Below are 22,264 nucleotides of genomic sequence, written 5' to 3' on the forward strand. Positions count from 1 at the left end.
AAAGCTGCATGTGTAACCAAAATATTACATTCATAACCACCATGACCCACCATACAATAATAATGGTGTACAGTAATAGTTCCTAATATACCTAATATATCTTACTTAAACTGACCATCTTTAAACCTTAAATGAAATCATGTATGTAGATTGGTGGATTTGAAAAAAACAAAGTATTCCACATGAAGAACCACGCATAATAATGAAAAAAATTGTAAAATTTGTACAATCTGCAATACCATTCCTTACTTTTCCATGATTTGTTGAGATTAAACTTATTAAATAAAATAATAGAACCAGTTTTCCTATAAATATCAATTTATTTAAATATAAACATTGGAAGCAAGAGTGTAATACTTTTATGTGTTGGTGTACAATTAAGAAAGTGACACAACAAAACCTGTAAAGGTTAAATAATTCCGGTTTTATTTTTGTTTCTGTCAATATATATAAATTAAAATATCCTTAAGCAAATCAGTGTTTTTTAAGATAGAAAGCCATGATCTATATTTGTATACACATTATCGTTTGATATGATTTTTTTGTAAGTATAAATAATTATTTTATAAGAGTAAAAGGAGTGAAACATGACAAGATACAATTCAGATAAACATTTTCATAGTACCAATACTGTATTGGTTTTCCTGGAGTTTATCCTGACCACAAACAGTAACTACTGTTCTAGACTTACAGTTTGTGTAAAACGTTAATAAGTAAAAAAGATAATGCAAATCATTAACTTGTTGTGAAAATAGACAAAACTTTGAAAAAAGCTCCATAATTAGTAGATGGAATGTTTATTTGACAAAAGGCAAAACTTTCAAAATGAAAATATAGTTAGTTAGTTTACTTGTATAAAACTACAAGACTACATTTGTTTTGTTCCTGGTTTGGGAAACAAAGTGTTTACATCTGATTGCATCATGTTGCCATCTGCGCGGTTTTGATTATTTACATTACCAGATGAAATAGAAACACCACTGTCAGGTGAGTTTGAAACATTGATGTTACCAACGGCTTCTTTGCAATCAATCTCTTTGATTTCCTTTACAGTATCTTCTTTTGATTCTAGTTTCTTGTAAACATTTTGGTTTTGCTCTGTTATTTCTGTGGTGTTTTTCACACTTCCTGTTTTTGCAGTTTCACTTAACTTATCCCCCTTTTCAGTTTTAGACGATGTACTATCTTGCAGTTTGCTTTTATCCACATGAGATGTACTATCCTGCAGTTTGCTTTTATCCACATGAGATGTACTATCCGGCAGTTTGTTTTTATCCACATGAGATGTACTATCCTGCAGTTTGCTTTTATCCACATGAGATGTACTATCCTGCAGTTTGCTTTTATCCACATGAGATGTACTATCCTGCAGTTTGCTTTTATCCACATGAGATGAAGTATCCTGGAGTTTGCTTTTATCCACATGAGATGTACTATCCTGCAGTTTGATTCTTTCTGCAAGTGATGTGTTATTCTTTACTTTGCTTTTTTCCTCAACTTCCTGAGGTTTATTTACATTTGTTGCTGATCCTTGTTGGTCATTTTTCTTATTTGCTATTTCTTTTGTATGTTTAACATCAGTTGTTGCAATTTCAATAAAATTATCCTCCTTATCAGTTTTTAGTGACTTACTGTCCTGTTGTTTGTTTTTTTCCATTTCCAGAGGTTTGCTTACAGTAGCTGCTGTTAATCCTTCATTGTCATGTTGCTTATTTTGTGTATCTTTGGTGTCTCCATTGTCCTGTCTCTTCTGTTCTGTGATCACGATATTTTCTTTTCCCTCTTGTTTAGCGGCTTTATCTACGCATGTAGAGATTTTGTCTGGTTTGGGTGTAATAGTGAAGTTTGCTTCAATTGCGTTGATATTTTCGATTGGTTGGTTAGAGTTGAGGTCTTTACCTTCACTGGTGAGCTCTGCTATGGTATTTTCCTGTGCCCTTGTCTCTTTCACAGATGTGACAAGATCTGGAGTTTTTATCTCAGGACTTTCCTCTTCCTGGACCAAAGCCTTGGTTTCCTGGTCGTGCTTATCCCACAAACTGCAGTGCTCGTGTTCTCTAGGACTCATGCCCATCCTCGGTTCTGGTGTACGAAGGCCCAGGCGGGACTCGGACCGGTATCTTCTGTCTCCACATGTCTGCTGATCCCTGGATGTACGTCTTGAAGCACTAGCACTCCTCCAACCATCCTAACACAAGATATGATTTTAATTAAACTTTAATAATTTTCAATATAAGTGGTTTATATACCTTTTACTGCCAAGCAATTCTTGTAGTCCTATCTAGGCTACCGGTTTGGGCAAAAGGTGTCACTTTTTCTCTATTTAGACATAAGTTCATAATCTATGAAAATGAACTCATAAGTTTTTATGAAACAGTTGTTGTGTTGTTGTGTATAAAAACTTTCATAAAAATGTCATATAAACCTGACTTGTTATAAATGAGCACAAATCAGAGAGTCCAAGCTGGAACCGTACGACTACAAGAATCGCTTTGCAGTAAAAGGTATGGATGACTTTCATTATATTTACAACAAGTTATTTAAAGGCTGGACAAATTAAAAAAAGATCAAATCAAAATCTGAAACTACTTTGTTTACAAGTGGTGAATTTACAGAAATACCAGTCACCAATCTTTAATGTTTAATACCGTATAGTCTTTAAATTTTGAGTTGTCAGTAAATTGACGTGTTAGCTATAAAATGGCATTTTGTTCTTGGATAAAAATTTTGTTTTGAATATCCAAGGAATGTTACTGTAGTACAATACTATAGGCTTGTAGGCCTATGTTTATATTTTAATAATACCTTTTCCTGTGCATAGCTAAGTTTAGGAAACTTCAATTAAATAAATGTAATAAATAACAGTGTTATATTTGACTGTTTAATAACTAAACCACAATGTTTTTTTTATTTTTTCATATCCACTACAGTTTTATTGAAGCGTATATTGGCCTGTTAGATTCTTTCACGTGTTAGGAAATGCTGGTTATTGATTTAATACCAATAAAATATGTCGAGTACTTAGATTAAGAATGCAATCTTAACTGTTGATCTAGTGTACCTCACGAAGTATACAATCTTACTTCGTGAGATTACTTTCGTTAGCTTACAATGGTAAGCTAGATATTGGTTTTTGTATAATGCAAGTAATGACGCTACTTTATATCTTTGAATTTCTGCACTTGGAAAAACTATAGTTTTCACTAATGAACCCATCCATCAGGGCCATAGCTAGTAAGACCAAAGCAACGCGTAAGTAACGCTGATGTAGCTACGTTACACTATGTGTAAGTCAGCTAGAGTAAGTCAACGCTCAAGATATAACCATCCCATTTTTTAAACACCTCACTCTTTCCTCTCTGGATATTATCACGCTTATCTAACCAAACTTATAGCTTTAAAAAATCAAATAAGTTAATACTTAATGGTATAAAATAAAAATCATAAAACCTCTATCGCTCTATCTACTTATAGTATACTTATAGTAATCCGCCGTACTATTATTTCTAGGTACCCTTATTGATTGGTCGATATCCATTTGTCACATAGTGGTTTCATATATATATATATATATATATGATTTAAGCTAATTAAATCCAACGATTGGTCCTTTTCCTGGGATTTACGTGAACCCAAAACCTATTGGGTTTGATTTTTGTACAGTGATTCAAACATTCTTCAAATATTCTTCTTTTGAAAGTGAATTACAATGTCATAAATCCATATGAGTTTTACGTTTTTAAATATACATTTATTACAATCTAAGAATTGTCCCTTTAGACAGACTCAGTTATGAAATGCAATAACAAATTTTAATTAAAATACTCAATTCCCTTGTTCTGCATTGGTTATTTTTGTTACTGAGAACATTTTTAGCGAATTTCCCATATAGGGAATAAGCTATTACCGTAGTACTCATGGTAAGACCTGGACCCGGGACAGATATTTTTTTCATTTTGAGGTCCCTAGAGGCCAAAAACACCATCTGTTCATCCGGCGGGGGTATTTTGTTTATGTTTTGTTTGTGGCATTTTTAAGTTTTTTACAAAGGAAGAGTCCAACCCATGTCTAGCCATGTTCTAAAAATGTCATAAAAACCTGAGTTGTTATGAATGAGCACATGTGAATTGATTTATTTTTATTGTTTATTCTCAAAGATGCATGAAAATATCTGACTACCAAGGTAAAATGAACTAATTGAATAGTTAACTATGTAAACCAGACTAGAAATAGGTACATTTCAGGTATAGATTTCCGTTTTGTATGAGCTGTAGAACTAAATGAGTAGGTACTCAAAGACAATTATTTTGGAAGTCAAGGAAAATGGGTTGAAACTAAAAATTAATTAAGTGCCAAACGTTTGTATCCATAAAAAGGTAGTGTAAAAATACTGTAAAAAGGTAGTCTCATGTAGTGTAGTCTTTTATAAGCTCTAATGATGTAAATGGCATTTCTCTTTTTGAAACCCACTTACAATTGGTAAGGTTTTTTTCTCACTGGCCACTTAAAGCCTGAGAATACAACAATATAGAGTGTATACACTTTAACTATCACCGTAGAGTATTTTACACTTGTAGAGTCTGGATATTCTACCTAATTTCATAAACCTACCAGATTGCAATATCAACCTATTTCAATATCATGCCTATGAGCCTATGAACTGTATAAGTAATCCAACCCTAAGGTTGAACATCACTCTAAAACCAATTTGGTAACTGACACTTTCATTATTTCAATGTATCAACATCAACTTTTTCAGTTTAGGCTAAGAAGTAACATTCAAATCTTCTTCTGGTAATTTATGCACGATTGTGACTATTTTATGTAGAGAAGTTCTTGAAGACATGTTGCCCAAGTTTTACCTGTGTGTACTCTTCTTTAACCTTTACAGGGGTTGTTTAGTAAGGTTTAGTTGAGGAATAATTGTGGCTAATGCTTAATTGTGTTTGATAAATGACTGAGAGAACTTGATATTATTTATCACAAGATAATGTTAATTCAATATGAGAATTTGAATCTCACATATTCAGTCTGTCTCTGGTTTCCTCATCCCAGATTCTCAAAATAAAATAAAATAAAGTTAATTTAATTCAGACCGCTCACATTATAAAATCGGCTGAAGCCTTTCATACCATCTGTTGCCAGTGTACCCATTGACCACATATGTTGTTAAACTGTGTGCACTTTTGCTTTGCTTTAGTTGAGTTGGTACTGTCTAGACATGCTTTACTAACTTCTAGTTACTTTACTAACATGTAGTTTTCTCAACAAATACAAAAAAAAATCTTTTTTGCCTCTTAAAGGGATCTAATGCATTGCATGTTGATAGGGAATTTCTCTTTCACAGTTTGTCAGTTTATCCTTTTAACTCATGACAGGATGGCTGGATATAAGTAGAAGCTTATTTTGCAGTAGTTACCTGTCTGAAGGAATCATTATCAGTAGTGAGATAATAGATTTCAATAATCAAATTGTGGAGAGTTATAATGTGTGTAAAAATGGTAGTGTTTTTTATTGTTTGTAAACAGTGAGAAAACAATGGATTCTGAGTTAATGGTCTTGTTGTGACAGTCACAAATTAACTCTTCTTCGCTGCCCTTGCCTATAGTACAAATCTCATGATTTGTAAAAAATAATGGCTGTTTAAAAATATGAGAAGGGTTAGAGTTTATGCAGCAATCTTTATAAAATGTTGAACATACAAAATAAGCAGAACTGAATGAAAATCACCCAATACATTACCTAATTTGAAAAGCTTTAAAGTAATTGTTAATGAGGCTTTCTGTGGATTTATGTGTATTTTTATTTGTTTGTTTTTATTTTATTTTTTAAAACCTTATTTTATAGTCCAAAAAGTTTTGAAAGGATAAACTTAAATTCAGAAACACTCCCACAGGTACAGTACCAAACACCCAAAATTCTAAAATACATTTCAGTGTCAAATTCACCCGAACTTGATTTTCTTTAATTATAAAGTAAATATTACTTTGTTTTCAAGCCTGCAGTGGTTTTGCTGGACTGGTGCCATTGCATAATTTCCCGAAACTTTACCTTACCTCTTAAGGGGTCAGCGCCTTAATTAAAATTTACAAATAAAATCAATAACCCAATAACTGGATTGAATATAGCACAATCGCCTGTAAATGTATGTTTTTGAGTTGAAAATGAAAATATTGTGCTGAAAACTAAATAACAGAAGGAAATAAAATAGGAAGCCACAAGCATAAAGGGTTTACGGCCATGAAGCCAACAACAAAAGCAATAATGATATAAGAGCATTCTTGTATTTAGATAATAAATACAATACAATAAAACAATGGGGTACGATTTACAAATATACAGTACAGGGTGAAGCTGGTCTATACTTACAATGTCTCAGTGAAAATGTATTGAGCGAAAAAGAATCAAATTCATTATACTAAGCTATACAATAACTATAAAAAGCTTAACATTTACATTGCAGCAGCTTTCTCTCATAAATTTTTAAACACAAAAAATAATGTATCAACTAATTATAATAGTATTTTACAGCAACTTCTTATTAATAATACATAGGTTTTCAAACTCCCAATCATCTTTGGAGTGAAGCATATTTGTAAATACACACCTTTTAAACTGTATACTAAGAAAAAACTAGGATATTTATAAAAATTCAATCTCATTAATTTGTTTGAGCACTCTTGAGAATTGTTTAGTTTATGGTAGATTAGTGTTGTAGTAGTTAAAATGTCCCCCAAATGTTACCACCTATAGTAGTCTAATAATATGTTATTGTTAAACTGACAATATTGTTGTTAGACTATAGAGGTTCAAAAGATAAAAAACAACACTTTGCACAACGATTACTTTGGATTCTTGCTACTAGGAGAACACAATGTGTTTTTGAGGAGAACTTTTAAAAGCCGAACATAAAATAAATAATAAATTTACCAAATTTAAGAAAGTTAGCTGAAGTTCATTGTCCATAAACTAGGAATCTACTCTGATTAGTGTGCTTTCTCATTGAGACATTTAGCACTCTAAATAGTTAACCAATCAGCATATGTTTTTCTTTTCATGCAAAAAAATGAAGGAATAATTAAATATTTAACGTTATATATTTGAGGTAAAAAGCTCAATAATCAAAGAGTATCGGATCAGGTTGTTTTGTAAAACCATTTTAAATAATTTTATTGTTAGATCCAAATTTCATCAAAATTATTGTATCTCCAGACATGTATATATAAAACAATTTTGGCTTCTAGGGATTCTAAGACAAAAAATTACTGTAGTCCCAGACCGAGGTTTTTTGTATGATTACTTAAGTAATAACTACTTCTTATGTCTATAGAAATTCACAATACGGATTTTCATGGAAAACTTTTAAAGACATATTTACAAAGAAATATAAGAAAATAAGACAAATGCGTTGTAAACAAAGAAATGGAGGAAATGTTTTTGCATATTTAACATTTAAGTCTCACAACCAAGTTCCTATTTAGAATTTGTGGTGTTTCTGCTAGAGCAGTATAATACAAATAAAATGAGTTGATATAAAAGTTGCAAGAGTTTACATAAAATTAAAAAATATATTCACTACTAATCTCTCAAACAGACTTAAAAGTGCATACATAAACTGGTTCTCCTTAGCCAGCTATGTAAGTTTTATTCTATATGCTTTATATATTATAGAAAAACTGCAATGTATGTTGTCTTATAGGATAAAAAAGATTTTTACCAACCTTTATTCTGTTATTGATAACCTTTTTTTAGTAAATGTTAAAAATGAAACCTTAATACTACAGTAATATATTACCAATCATAAAAAAGTATGTGTGTTCACCAGTTTAGTATTTAAATTACAACTTATTAACAGAACTGTGAATGACTTATGAACTTGGGTACACTATATCTAACCTACAATGAGCTATTTTCATAATTAACAAAATAAATGTGAAATAATAATTCAGGATGAAGTAGGTACCTAATTCAGCAAAAATATAGGCTACTCTTTTCAGCATATGACAAAACATGAGGGTTACAAATATATTATGTTTGACATTGCAAAATTCTAGTCCTGAAATCAACCAGTATGCTATATAAAGTGAAATCCACCCCACAGAAATAGTGATTTTTATTTTTAACAAGACTATACCACTCAACTAGATATTTTAAAATTTAGTTACAAAAAAATCTCTAAAGTCAGTTGCACGTTTTGCAACTTTTACTTTATCTTTCAAATAAACAAAATCAAGAACCTAATTCAATTGCATTCAACATAAATATTTTAATTTAAAAGGTTTAACAAACGAGAATAAAAAATCTATGAAAAAAACTAAAGTAAATACAGCTCTTATTAAACCGTTATGTGTTGTATTCCTTGCTTTTGGACCAAACAAAATTATTGAATTATTGCCACTGACTCTCTGGTAATCTTTTTAAATTTTAATGCCAACGTTTTCTACATTTTTATCCTCGGAAAAATCTATCAAGGGTAATGAATCTACTGCTACAATAAAACTGAATTATAACATTACATATTGTAACTCATTACCAATACAATATAACTAAGAGAAGTTTAACAATGCATTAGAATATTTGCTGTTTAAAACCTGTGTTGTGAGAGACTACACAATTTATGTAAAAAGAGTGCTCCTACAGTAAAAGAATACATTTTATTTTCTAACTCTACTCTTATCCTAGTCAGTACAAACCCTCTTGGGCATAAGGCAAGCCATGTCTGAAAATTTGGGCAAAATATCTAAATAAGAAAGTTTATGAGAAAACTCATCACACATTTTTGATACCAGAGTGTAAAGTGAGTATAAAGGAAATTTGTAGTTACATATAACATAGTTACATAGTTAAGTGTATAGTACACAGTAACATAGGTATAGTTACATATACAGGGTGGCTGAAAAGTATAACTTGCCCCCCCCCCCCCTTAACTTTTCAAACATTTGAGATATTTGAAATCCATTTGCAGCCTTCTTAGATATGAGGGGCTACAATAATGATGGTTAATTTTGAAAATTTTTCGAATATCTCAAAAGGTTCAAAAGTTAAGGGGGGTGTGAGTTACTTTTCATCCACCCTGTATAAGTAATGTGAACTAATCAGTTTAAGATTGTGTTTTTATAATTTTTTTCTTCCATATAAATTTAATTCAACAGATATTTAAAAGTTATAAATTGTAACAGGTGCTTTCTTAATAGCTACAACAACAAACAACAATAACAACAGCATGGTTTTTTATTCCATCACCGGCAAAAGAAGAATAAGACTGAAACTATACTGTTAACGAATTATATTTATTTAAGTTATCGTTGTAAGCAATTGTGACCTTAAAAACAATATAGTAGTTGATGCATAAGATGGTTTGTGCTTACCTTGATATGTGCTGGTTTAGTTTTTTATAGTTCTTCAATCAATGAAGCCAAAAAACTAAACTAATTATATTTATTCTAATAACAAATTTCCACTCTATTTAATACATGACAACTATTTGGTGTTTTATTTTGTCCAGCCTTAGCCTTTTCTGAAAAAATCATGACTAAATCACTCAAGTTTAAGGTGAATATGAGTGAATGTTGAGCATTGAATCAATGAGGCAAAGATCATGTCAATTAGGATGGCATGTGAGAATGATGAGGGAATGGCTCCCGTTAACACTGAGAGTCCCGCTACCAGTGGTATTAAAATAATCTAACGACAATTAACTTTGAGATCACTGCACAAAATAACGAAAGCTTGGTGGTAAGCTTGCCAATCTAATTGACACGATCCATACAGCTCTATTACTGACTTAGATTAGATGTTTCTTTAGCAAGAATCATTTATCAAAAGCCCAATTATCAAGGACAGCTTAGTCCTGTTTTATTAAATCATCAAGGTGTTATTTCAGGATTGAACTGGCGACTTTGGCATCACAAAAGGAGTGCTAAACAACTCCACTACTCAGCAATTATTTACACTCTCATCTGAGTTTCTCTTTGCTATTCATATCTAAAATATGATTAAAAGAGAAATAAAATACTTTATAATTAAAAATATTTGCCCAAATTTTCAAAATCCTCCGTGCACTAAACTGATCACTACTGGGAGAACACTTCTGCTTATCAAAATTTGCTGATACATTGGTTTTCCAAATTTAATAAATCTAATTAATTAAACATAATTAATCTGAACTGTTTTAAATATGGATTCATCCAAGGTAACTCAATGCATAATAACGTACAGCTTAACAAAAGTAAAGTTAATAGAGATTAAACTAACAACCTTCTTATTTATATGAAGTCTTATTTGCTATGTTGTGGTCTTGGACCCATCTCTACCTTACCCATTGTTGTGCCCTGTGTTATTTTTGTTTTTTGGTTAAAGTATTCTTAAGGTAATATTGTGCACTGTATTACCCTACCCCTTAAAACCAAAGAAGTGAGGCTGCAAATGCATTGTCTTATTTTACCTTGACCAGGTAAATGATTTTAAGCCCTCCTATTTTTTAGGCTAATTGGTAGTTACTATGGTGTAAGAACATTTCTTAGTTTGAAATTCACTATAAAGACATTCTATTATAATTGTGTTTTTGTTGAGCTTAGTTTACTAAACTTGTTTTTTTTCTCATTAGTGTTTCCCATGTTAGCTGTAGGGCATGGTGTTGGTTAAAAATAAATAAAAGTAAACTCTAAAGTAGTATAGTTAAGGAATTTGTGTGTAAGACTTATACTGCCTTGCTTTATATTTCCAAAATGGTTCATCGACTGTGACAACATTTTTTACTGGATGGACTGCAACAAAACTACCAATTTATCAGCAAGACTTTGTGTCTATACAAGTAACTGTGATATTTTGATCAGAGTGGTAATCAAGTGGTATGTGAGTATCTATATACATATCATAATCAGAAGTACATGGCCATAGGGGAACAATGAGTACCTAAAATGAATAGTACAGGATGGTGCAAAAGAATAGTTGGATTTGAACACCCACTAACGAATGAAGTAGAATGAACGGTTGTCCCTAACTTCTATTAACAGCTTCTCTGTAGATAAGAAAATGGAAGATGGAGCATTATGTTTAAATTGTGGAGATGTATCCCTAGAAACGGGAATCCTACATTATCATACATAGACAATTTATGATCTAATGATTGTTGGGGGTTATAGACTGATTTCTGATCGCAAATCAGTCCTTTGCTGAGTAATTCCTTCTCCAACAAAGGGTTCAGCAAAGAAAATATCAAACCTCAAATGCGTACCTGTAGCTCAAGAAAACTTTGACAATATTAGTGTCAATGTTTCAGAGCCTGTATCCCTCTAAAATGCAGCCTATAGTTCAAGATTTACTTCTAAAAACTGCTTCATGGCTATATTACTGTGTCCAATCTTCTACAACTTACCTAGTAGAACTGAACATTGTGACCGATATGCAGTTTGCTATACGATATTTATAATTCCCTTACACCCACTAATGGTCCAAATCCGACAATCTTTATGAGCCTTCCTGCATATTACAGTTTTTTTTATATTAATGATCTTGTTAAATGGAAATCAAGATATAAGTGTAGAGTGAGGCAAAAAACTTGCACTTGTTTTTATACAGAGCAGTGAGCAAATCCAGTTTAGAGACGAGGAATTGGCATATTGGTTGGCCTTCACTACTTCATGTTGTTGCATAATTGTGATCAGACTATTTACATACATTTGAAAAAATTATCAAAAATAGAGGATAACAAATAATTTTATTTACTAGTTGTGCTTTAGGTTTACTTATTGGGTACAAACTCCTGTGAAAAAACTTATAATTTTACTATGTCAAATGCAAAAAAAAAACTTGATCATCACTCATTGTGATGAAAAATAGCTTGTTCAGATGAACTCCTTTTCTCTGTGCATGTCTCTACTGGAAGAACTTGTACGTGGATTGCTAGTTTAAGCTGGTCAGTAGAAACATTTAGAATGAATTTAACCCCACTAATACGCCAGAACATAAATTTCAAAGGTCAACTTCTCCTCCTCCTTTAGGCCTTGCTACACAAAATGACAATACTGTACAATACTGTGAATTGAATTTAATTGAAATGTGACACCAAAGTGAACAAGGCACAACAGTGATGGTAAACTAGTGATGTGGCAAGTCAAGGGTATGTGGACACAAGAGTACAAAGCGCTTCAGATTTAAACTCAGTTTAACCTGAAAAATCAAACTCTAATTGAAAGCAGTTTAAATACAGTTCATTTTTATATTTATATTAGTTATCAAAGGGCTATAATACCATGAACTCAAATTAAAAAATCATGGAATTCATATGTTGTTTTACAGTACATCTAGCAGTAATGTAAGGACGTAGAAGAAGAAATTGCTTTATAGAGTACCGAATTCTTGCTTCACTTGGATATAAGCTTCAAGAACCATAAACGGCCAAGTCAATTACTTGATTTTAAAATGCAAATCAGGTCCGTTTAGGACTCAAGTTTAAGTGTTACAAGGCTAGAATTGTCACATCACTAGTGGTAGAGGAGGACTAAACGAACGGACGAGTAACATGTAGAGACGAGGTGTTTAGCTGGCTTCTTGCGACTGAGAATTGGAGTTGACCGAGGTCTGAGATTGGCTCATGTGCATAGGACTCTGTAAGCAAGCATGATAGCAATCAAGCATATACTATGCTACTCTACTCTAGGGTGCAAATCAAGAATGGGAGATAGCAAACCCTGTGTCTACATGATCCTAAATAACTATGAGTAATGGTTGTAATAAATTGTCATCATCCATAAGCCTATTTGGCTTACTTGTGAATTTTAAATTCATTTCATGCTATCCCACGTTTAAAAAATTGAATTATATTAAATTACCTATTTTTGTTGTTACCTGTGTTCTTGAGTAGGATGTTTGAGTCACCCTATGCATTTCATCAGCTTGTGTGGCATCTTCGTGGGGTCTTCATAAACTATCTTCTTATCACTAATACTATACTCCATATATTTCAATGTGTGTAAATATTCAGCATAAACAGAACACAGGTTTTTTTCAATGTTAATTTATTTACAGTTGTACTTAGTGATAAGAAGATTGCTTAAGAAGACACCCTGAAGATTCCCTACAAGCTAACAAAATGCATATATGCTATATAATGTCACTCAAACATCCTAATCAAGAACACAGCCAACAAAAACAAAAAAGATAATCTAATATAATGTTGAAAAGTTATTTAAATTGGTGGTTCCCTTTTTTTTGTTAATAGAAATTATTCTTGGTTTTTTTTTTATAGATCATCAATAAGAAACATGGGTTTCACAAAGGGTAGATCCACTATTTACCCCTTTTATGTCATCTTACAACTTTTGATATTGGAAACTAATCAGTTACCATATTATTTTTAAGGTGATACATGTTATTGATGAATGCTTTATATTTTAGCTGAAATAATTAACATTAACAAATTAAACCAGTATCAATCTTAGAAAATTAAAATTCAAAGTTAATGTGGAGCAAAGTAAATTATATAGAATATTGAAATGTATGATAAACAATACTTTTCATCTGGTATAAGAAACACTAGATATGATTTTTTTCCAAATTTATGCATTAGGTAATGTTAAATACTTTCCTCAGTTATTCTAAGATATGTGATAGGATCACTTAGAACAAAAGATTTGAAATGTAATCTTACAGGTAATTAAATCGATTCTAAACCGCCACTGTGTAAAAACAATAGATTGTGTGTATGTGAATCTACGCATGCAGCAGGATACGTGAATTAAACAAATAAAACCCAAAATTTGTGCTGAACTAAAACATTTTTCTGGTACCGGGTGGTTACAATTAGAAGAAACTAAACAGTATTTTGTAATTTTAATGGTAAGTTGTTTTCTTTTAATTATTGGCTATAGTTTGAGTTGAAAAAATATATGTAGAGAACTTAAACCTTCCTTTCCTTTCCATTCCTTCGTCTAACCTTCCAAAAGTTGACTTTAGTCTTTTGGGTCAGTTAATGTGATAAGTATGTTTAGTTATTGTACCTAAAATGAGTTCTGCTTGTGTTTTGTTTTTGTCAAATAATTGTAATTTAAATACTATTTCCCAAGCCTATGCCCATAGCCAAAGTCTAAGTGATTTGAAGTTGCATTGGTGACAACTATTTGCTTAATTTGATGCACATTTATAAAACCATTCTTTTACTCAGTGCTTGCTATTAAGTGAAACACTCCAAATTGTGTAACTATCACTTTTACAAAACTACTCTGAAACTGACCTTACATCAGGGCAGGAACTGGTTCAAAGTACAACCAAGACAAAACACATCAAAATACTTTCAACAGGGGTACAATTGCATGGGTTTCTACAGATTGTGGTACCATTAAAATACTCACCTACCTATACTACTGAATACCCGAACTGTTTAATTTATAATTAAAATTTTAAATTTGATCTTCAAACCAATTGTGAAACATGATGAAGATAAGATGGTGCAAAACATGTTTTTAATATTTTTCCCAGTGCTCACTTTGGTGACAAGTGATTGACACCAAAGGATTTAATTAAATAATGAAAACATTTCTTATTGAATATTATTGTTAGTGTATAATAAGAAAAAATACCTTAATTTTACTTTCTGATAAGAGTTTCCAGTGTTTAGAAATGTATTAAACTTAACTGAAAATAAGTTAGGATTTAGCCTAATATTTAAGCCTCAAAAATGTAAATTGCATTCAGTTTTAACTGGTCTAATTAATTTAGTCTCCTCTCAACAATTCAAACGTTTGTTTCTACCTCTAGAATCTCCCTTAATAGGAATATTTTAATTTATTACCGATTACTGTATACTTAGGCTTGTAAATTATATAAGTTATTCAATCGATCACATATCATTTGATAAAGTGTGCTGTATCCAACTGTTCAATACAGTTGATAGTGTGCATATGTTATTTGATTTATGTACAGAAGTGTAGATTTTATTTTAGATTTACGAGGTATGTTTGTAAAGGTTTGAATCTATATTTTTAAGGGTCTAATGAACTTGTTACCTATGTTTCTTAGTTCAAAAACTAAAAACGAGGGGACCTGTCTTGTATTTTTGTTTAGTTTAATGTGTCTATTTATTTCCCTTTTTTAAGATCTGTAGGACCTCTTTACCATGTTGATCCTGATACAGAACTAAGGATGATGACCCAAGAGGAACTATGATTGGGGTTTTACACAAATCAAATTTGTCAAAAAATTGTCTCCCATTGAAGATTATCCTTTCCTGGGCTTCCATAGAAGAGTGGTTAGTAGGTCTTCCATTTATTTCATCCTCATAATACTTTTTTTTACCCTCTATTGAATATTGGTTAACTGCCCCTTCAGGTTTCTCAGACGCAGTTTGTGAGTGATTAGTTGAGGAACGGTTTCCCTGTAACAGCCCTTTAACACTTATTTCGCTTCCAAACATTTTTTGTTCATTGTTATATTTTTTGGAATTTTGAGGAGTATTTTTGAATTGACCTGAGTGATTTGAAACATTTTGAGCTTGTTTACTATTTTCTACGGCTTTTACTGCTTGGTCCAAAAAAGCAGTGGAAGAATTACTATTAGAATCTCTCTCTATTTCTTGCCAGCCTGGGTGGTTTTTGTCAATCCGATTATTACCGATTCCCAATATAATATTGCTGTGAGGATTGATAGTGTTATCATTTGTTAAGCATTTTCTTTTCTTCTCTTCAGTTTCATTATGAGGTGTTACTATTTCGCTTAACTTTGATGATTTTTCATTTTGTGTGCTGCTAAAATCATCTGCAACGCCTTTTGTCGTGATATCACTTTTAATTTCCTCAAAACCCTCACTTTTCACAAGGTTTTTGGGAATATTTGATTTAGAAACATTTATTTTTGTTAGTTCCTCAGAACTTAACATATCTTCATCTGTTAACTGTGCGTGAGGTTCAGATGTATTGGATTCAAAAGAATCCAAACCATCGCTGAAGTGTTTACCATTTAACTGATTACCTTTACATATTTTACGGTGCAATTTCCTCTTGCTGACACGTTTAGCACCAAATTTGTTTAGCTGATTTATTTTTTTGTCATTATCAACAAGATTTTTATCAGGATCTTCTTTGGTACCATTTAAGCTTATATCACTTTTAGCTAAGGACTTTCGAGATCTACGTTCATCGATTTTTGTATGATTATTGTGATGTTTTGCTTTGTTTTTAGGGTTGGTTACATTTGTACTAACATTGTTTTTGTTTAAACCACCATTGTAGTTTAAAGAGTCAAAAGAATCTGCAATACTGATTACATGGTTGATTCCAGAAATTGCGTTCCTTGCCACAATGTTATTGGCAGACATTCCGCTGAATGTTCTATGATTACTTTCTGATGACATAGAATCTTTTGAGAAGGCATTTCTTGACTCTATTGTGTAAGTGTCATGATCACTTTCTGATACAATGGAATTTTCTGGAGAATAGTTTTGTAACTTCATATCATTGTAATGACTAGTCTTAATGTTGTTTTTAGGAAAACCTTGTACTAACTCAACATTGTCATGTTTATTATCACTTTGTGATGCAGCATTTTCATGAAAATTGTATTTTGACCTTGCAGTATAAGTTCCACGATCATATTTTAATGATATGGCATTTTCAGGAGAACTGTTTTGTGACTGTAGGCCTACATCAGTGACATATCCATTTGCAGACTGTATGGAATCTGCAGTAAATACCTTTGGTGACCTTACAGTGTTTGTTGTATGATAACTGCCTGATGTCTCAGCCATTGGTTCGGAATCCCTTACTGCTTTTAGGGTAAACTTTTCATGATCATTACTTGGTGCTGTTGAGTTTGGAGGAACATTATTTCTTAATTTTATAGTGTGAGTTTCATGGTCACTCTCTGATGTTATCGCATTTGGAGGCAGATTATTTCTAGAATCTTCAGTATATGTTTCATTTTCGCTACTTAACATTAAAAAATACCCACGAGAATCTTTATCTGACTCGACAACGTAAGTATCATGATCGCTACCTGAGGTTACAAAGCCTTTAGGAAAATCTTTTTCTGAAAGCTCATTGTAGTATTCGTGATCATTTTCTTCTGTTACTGTTTTTGTTGGATGATCATTTGGTATCTTTTCATCACGTATTTCATGGTTATTTACAGTGTAGTCATTTACCAACTCCATGGTTGAGGTTTCAAAACCACTTCTTGGCATTATTTTATTAGTATCAATAAACACTCTCTCTTTCATGTCTCTTTCTTGCATTGTAGTCTTTGACGAAGGATCTGATTCCAACTTCATATCATATACTTCATGGTCACTGTCAGATGTAGGATCAGTTAAAATATTCTTCCTTGACAACATTTCATCAATCGCCTCACCCCTTTCATAGAGAATTTCATTACTTAATGCGTGATATTTTTGAAGGGTATTATCAGCAATTAAATTTTGTTGTTGAAATGTTTCATTGGTTGCACTATCTCTCCTCGGCAGAATAGAATTGTTTAGATCATCAATTGTTGTTACTACTTCTCTGTCACATGGTCCATACTTGTCTAAACTGATGTTATTGCCTAATACAATTCCTGATGTGTCTGTCATGACTTTGGAGTAATTCATCATATTTAGTTCAGGCTCATCATTGTACTTAACTTCACTTTGAAAGGTATTAGACAGTTCCCATTCTTTACTAGAAAGGGGTTGGTAGAATTCGTTATTAGTAGGAGGACTGGAAGCAGAATAGTCACTCAAATTTTCAAAAGAAGGTTCTTTTACTCGCTCAAGATTAAACTCCATTTCAGATGAAGTGTCTTTTGATTCTTCAATATAAGAAGGGGACTTTACCTCAACTAAGTTTAATGAGATTTTGCCATCAACACTATCTATATGGTGAAGAGTTTTAACGTCTGAAAATTCATTATTTTGAGATTTATTCCCACTGCTAATATCAGTTTTGCCAATTTCAATTAGTGAATCATCGTCAAGATGACTCATATTTCTTATAGAATTTAAGGATGAGGATTTATTTCCTGAGAGAAATGACTTAGAATAGTAATCCTCTTTGGGAGTAGCAATGGAATTCTCTGATGAGGCCTTTAGAATAGTAATGCTAGTACTTAAATTAGGATCTAGATAATTGAGATTTCCCGAGCTAGCCCAATTACGCTTCTTTACCTGAGTTCCTGATGGAATTCCCTCACTGGCCGCCCTGCTGGTGCATCCACTCATCTGGCGAAGGTACTCCTTGTCATCGAAGATCTTTCTATCCCCACCTCCTGGTTTGTGCTTTACGTTATCAAGAGATCCAATCTTGCTCTGAGCTTTAACCTCAAGTTTTTGATCTTCAATCTGAAAAATTACATGTTAATTGAACTTTTGCCCACTGCTTTCAAAGAATAAATATGGATCTTACAAAATTAGAAGGTAAATTTACACTCGGGAAAGTTTTGTTATTTAAAACGCATGTCTAGAACTGAGCTGTAAAAGCCCAAGTTATTTTGATTTTATTTCATATTGTAACCCCAATGTAATATATACATGTAGAGGTTACCAGATATGATAAATTTATGTTCTCAACTCATAAACCAATTTAACTGAAGCCTGAAAAATAAAATGAAAAACACACGATTTGATTGAATGAGTGTTATATGTAAACTGTATATAGTGTAGATCATGGTTAAGTAAGACAAGGTGATAACCATACCATCAGTTGAGTTCTTGAAGTACATCGTGTAAGCTCTCTGATGATACCTTGTCTGGACCTGATTGATGACTCTTCTCTGCTGGGTTTTTATAGAGTGTTTTTGTTTGTATTTTTTAAACGTAAAAATCAGGCTTGTGAAATAATCTAGATTGCATTCTGCCAATGTATTTAGTTCTATATGTACATTTCAGTTATTATGTATACACATTCCAAAACCATTATTCTATCGTCAGTTTTTCAAAAATATCACATTCGTTATTTAGGGATAATTTTGGACATTTTCGATCAGGAATAGAAAAAAAATAATGGCATTTTGGGATCTGTAATTCGTTGTGAACTACTCTCTTTCCTTTCATTTTTACTAATTATTATTTTATTTCAGGTGTTCACAAGTACTACTATACACAGGGTATCCCTGAACACTGTACTGACGTTTTAAGAAAAAAATTCTGCACCAAAGGCAAATTAAAATAATTTCCAAAACTCTCCAAAAGGTTATCATCCGTACAGCCGCAATTTTGTTTCACATAACTATTTTTATTTTTAACGCCTTGTTGTAGTGAATAAAAATTTGGTACATATACATGTATTAAAAACATAAAGAACTATTTTAAGAAAAAGAATGATTTTTTATAATGGTTAGTTTCAAAATGTCTACTATTTAATATTTTAAACTCAAATAACATAAAAACTAATTATGCAAACATAACTGTTGTGGCAATGTCTTATTTCGACAATTTGATTGTAACTGTGTATAACAATATTTTTTCTTCAGTCACCTAACAAAGTGGCCTTCCTTGCACTGATTATGGCACAGAAAGTTGAGAATTGCTGCATCTACTTACTTTTGCCACACAGTTTTTTTGTTTGCCGCACACCAGTATTCCAACCAAACAACACTAAACAGCGTGCTTTAATTAGGCACGCAATACGTGTACGCTTGATATTAAGTTGGCAACACTTAAAGATATTACGACTTCGATCAGCTGGTGCAGCGTTTTCCATTTTGTTTAATGTTTGGATTTAACCTAACATAAAAACGTGTTGTACAGTGTTTGAAAGAAAAATTATTTATTTGCTTTATAGCAACTGTAGGAAAAATATAATGTGTAACGCGAGTGCAAACTGCCTTTGCTGCATTCGAGAAGCTTTCCACACTCGCCCTACGGCTAGTGCGTAAACATTTCTTTTGTGTGCAGCAAAGTGCCACTTCACCCACTAGTTACACAAATAACTATTCCCTCATTAGATAACTAACAATATTATAACAGCTGATTGTTTTAGCTAACTAGCATTTATGACTTAATAATCGCAGATATTTGTTTATACTCAGTATCTTAAAAGTAAATTTTCTTCCATATTTGTGAACCAATTTTCTTAAATTTGGTATAGTTAGCTTTGTTATAAGATTGTCTAAATAAAACATAGCATAAGTAGTTTTGTTTACCTCTGTTACTTTCATGTTATTTAAGCTTTAAGATTTTAAACGCCCGCCATTTTAAAACAAAGAATTATAAAAAAATAATATTTATTCTTGAAACAGGTCTTTGCATTAATAATACATGTACGAAATGTCAATTCATTACTAAATTCCGTTATTCAATAGAAAATAGTTTTGTGTGAAAACAAATAAGTGGCTGTAAGGGTAATTTTTGAGTTAAAAATAATTATGGTAATGATGGCTTATGTAGGTGTTCAGAAAGGCTTTTTAAAAGAGCGGTGAGTCTGTCATGAGAATAATTTAGCACAGTCACTACTAATTTCAGAAATGCTAGTAAGTTACCTGATAAAATTGTATAACCTAGATTATTGTAATAATCTATTTACTGTCAAAAAAATCTCTTAATCTAAGCTAAAATGTGTGCAGTAAAAGTGGTGTAAGTTAGGGTATAGGTTTCGTGTATGCTATGAATAACAAATCTGCTATTTATACAGTATTAATTATTTATTTGTAATATAGTTATTCATACACTGACATGAAAAACACTATACAAATTCTATAAGGTTGAGTTTAGTTAATGAATTATAATTCTGCAGTTTGTAGAAGTTTGTTTGGTAAAAAATAGACGAGCTTTTGTTTTTGTTTGTGAGTTTGTTTTAGTTTTCCCGTAGCAGTTTGACACCTACTAATCATCATCGTACTGATCTGACTTTTAAAGGTTTTTACTAAAATCTTTACTGTTGACTTTAAACACCAGAGACAACAACCCCTAAAACTCACTGGAATCAATTATAGATTACATCTATGCAAAATAGACTGAGCAATATGATTAATTTTGTAATCTTTTATTTGTTTTAGTTATATTAATTTCAATTACTTGGCTTTGATATGGTGTAAATTGGTTGATACTTTGATATAATGCATGTATTTTCCTCGTAATTTTTGGCTACATTATGTTTTGTTTATCCCTGTTTCATTACCTCTGTTTCCTTGTATAGAAAATATGGTCAGTGTTTATATTGAATGAAGTTAGCCCAGGAATTAAAATTAAATTAACTCTTTACCCAAAAGAATATTAGCAATTCATGAGCAAAAATTAAAGCATTCATAAGTAGTGCTGTGTGTGTGCTGTATATATAGTGCTTGTATATTTTATGTGTCTAAGCTCATATTTAAGTTAGACATGAAGTAGTTTTACATACAAAACTAACGTAATCACCTCTTTGTCAAAAAAAGTTGAAATGCTTAACCGTGTACATCATGTATTTTGCTATAGCAGAAACACTTGATATTTTACAAGATAGCCTTACATAATTTTCCTACTAAATGTAGTTTTTTTGTGTTTGATTGCATTCAATAATCGTGTGCCTTATGCCTCCAGGCAAGAGTCAACATCACAGAATTTCAGGAGAGTTATGGATCATCATTCAGAAGGGGATGCGGAATACTACCCCCCCCCTGGAAAACCACCCCCAGGTGAAACGTAAGTAACGAAAATCTGATAACTAACCAATATGGGAGCCGTTTCCGTAACTGGAATACTACCCCCCGTAGCAAAATGTTATGCTATGTATTCAAGTTAATTTCATTCATAATAATTGTCATTGTAATTTTAATTCGAGTAATTCCGTTTAGTAACAGAAAAGGCATGTGTGGTCAAACAGAATTTTGAAATGTTACAGCAAGATTGGTTAGTAAGGTTAGGTTAGATTAGAACAGTTTCGCAACGAAACTTGAGTGTCCGTGACTGGAAAACTGCCCTCCCCCCGATCTCTGACGTCAACATGACGTAGGGACCTGCTTGGGGGTAGTTGTCCGGGAGGTAGTCTTCCAGTGACTCGTTTAGAACGATTGAAAGACAGCACTCATCTGTTAGGCTTTATGGCACATGGTTCTCCTCTTGAAAAAGTATAGTGTCTTCTTTTTTGTTCCTTGTATAAATTTTAACTAAGTGCAGACAATGTTTTGGTAAAAAAGTTAGACAACACTGATGTGAAAAAATATGAGCCGAGCTTAAAAATATACCTACTATAATATTGAACTATAGAAAAAGTTTCATAATCAAGGAAAGTTTATGGGTAAGGTGAGATTCACTTTTCATTCACGAATATGTGTTTTGAATCTAGTTATTTTATTGATAGATCCTGTTTTCAAAATA

At 32.0% G+C, this 22,264-nt stretch overlaps 1 protein-coding gene across 1 annotated transcript in view; it reads right to left on the minus strand.

The window, feature by feature from the left end:
* Nucleotides 1-393: 393 nt before the first annotated feature.
* The window catches only part of LOC128999085 (protein piccolo-like), a 44,310-nt gene continuing 22,439 nt past the window's right edge, over nt 394-22,264 (minus strand). The window contains exons 9-10 of the mRNA XM_054425441.1: nt 18,137-18,310; nt 394-2,188 (exon numbers count right to left, since the gene is read on the minus strand). Coding sequence (XP_054281416.1) covers nt 869-2,188; nt 18,137-18,310 — 1,494 coding nt within the window. The 3' untranslated portion in view covers nt 394-868. The remainder of the gene's footprint in view (nt 2,189-18,136; nt 18,311-22,264) is intronic.

The sequence above is a fragment of the Macrosteles quadrilineatus genome, unplaced genomic scaffold (genome assembly GCF_028750875.1).
Source record: "Macrosteles quadrilineatus isolate MER2022 unplaced genomic scaffold, UCM_ALF_1.0 Scaffold_7__1_contigs__length_78375512, whole genome shotgun sequence".
Taxonomy (NCBI): Eukaryota; Metazoa; Arthropoda; class Insecta; order Hemiptera; family Cicadellidae; genus Macrosteles; species Macrosteles quadrilineatus.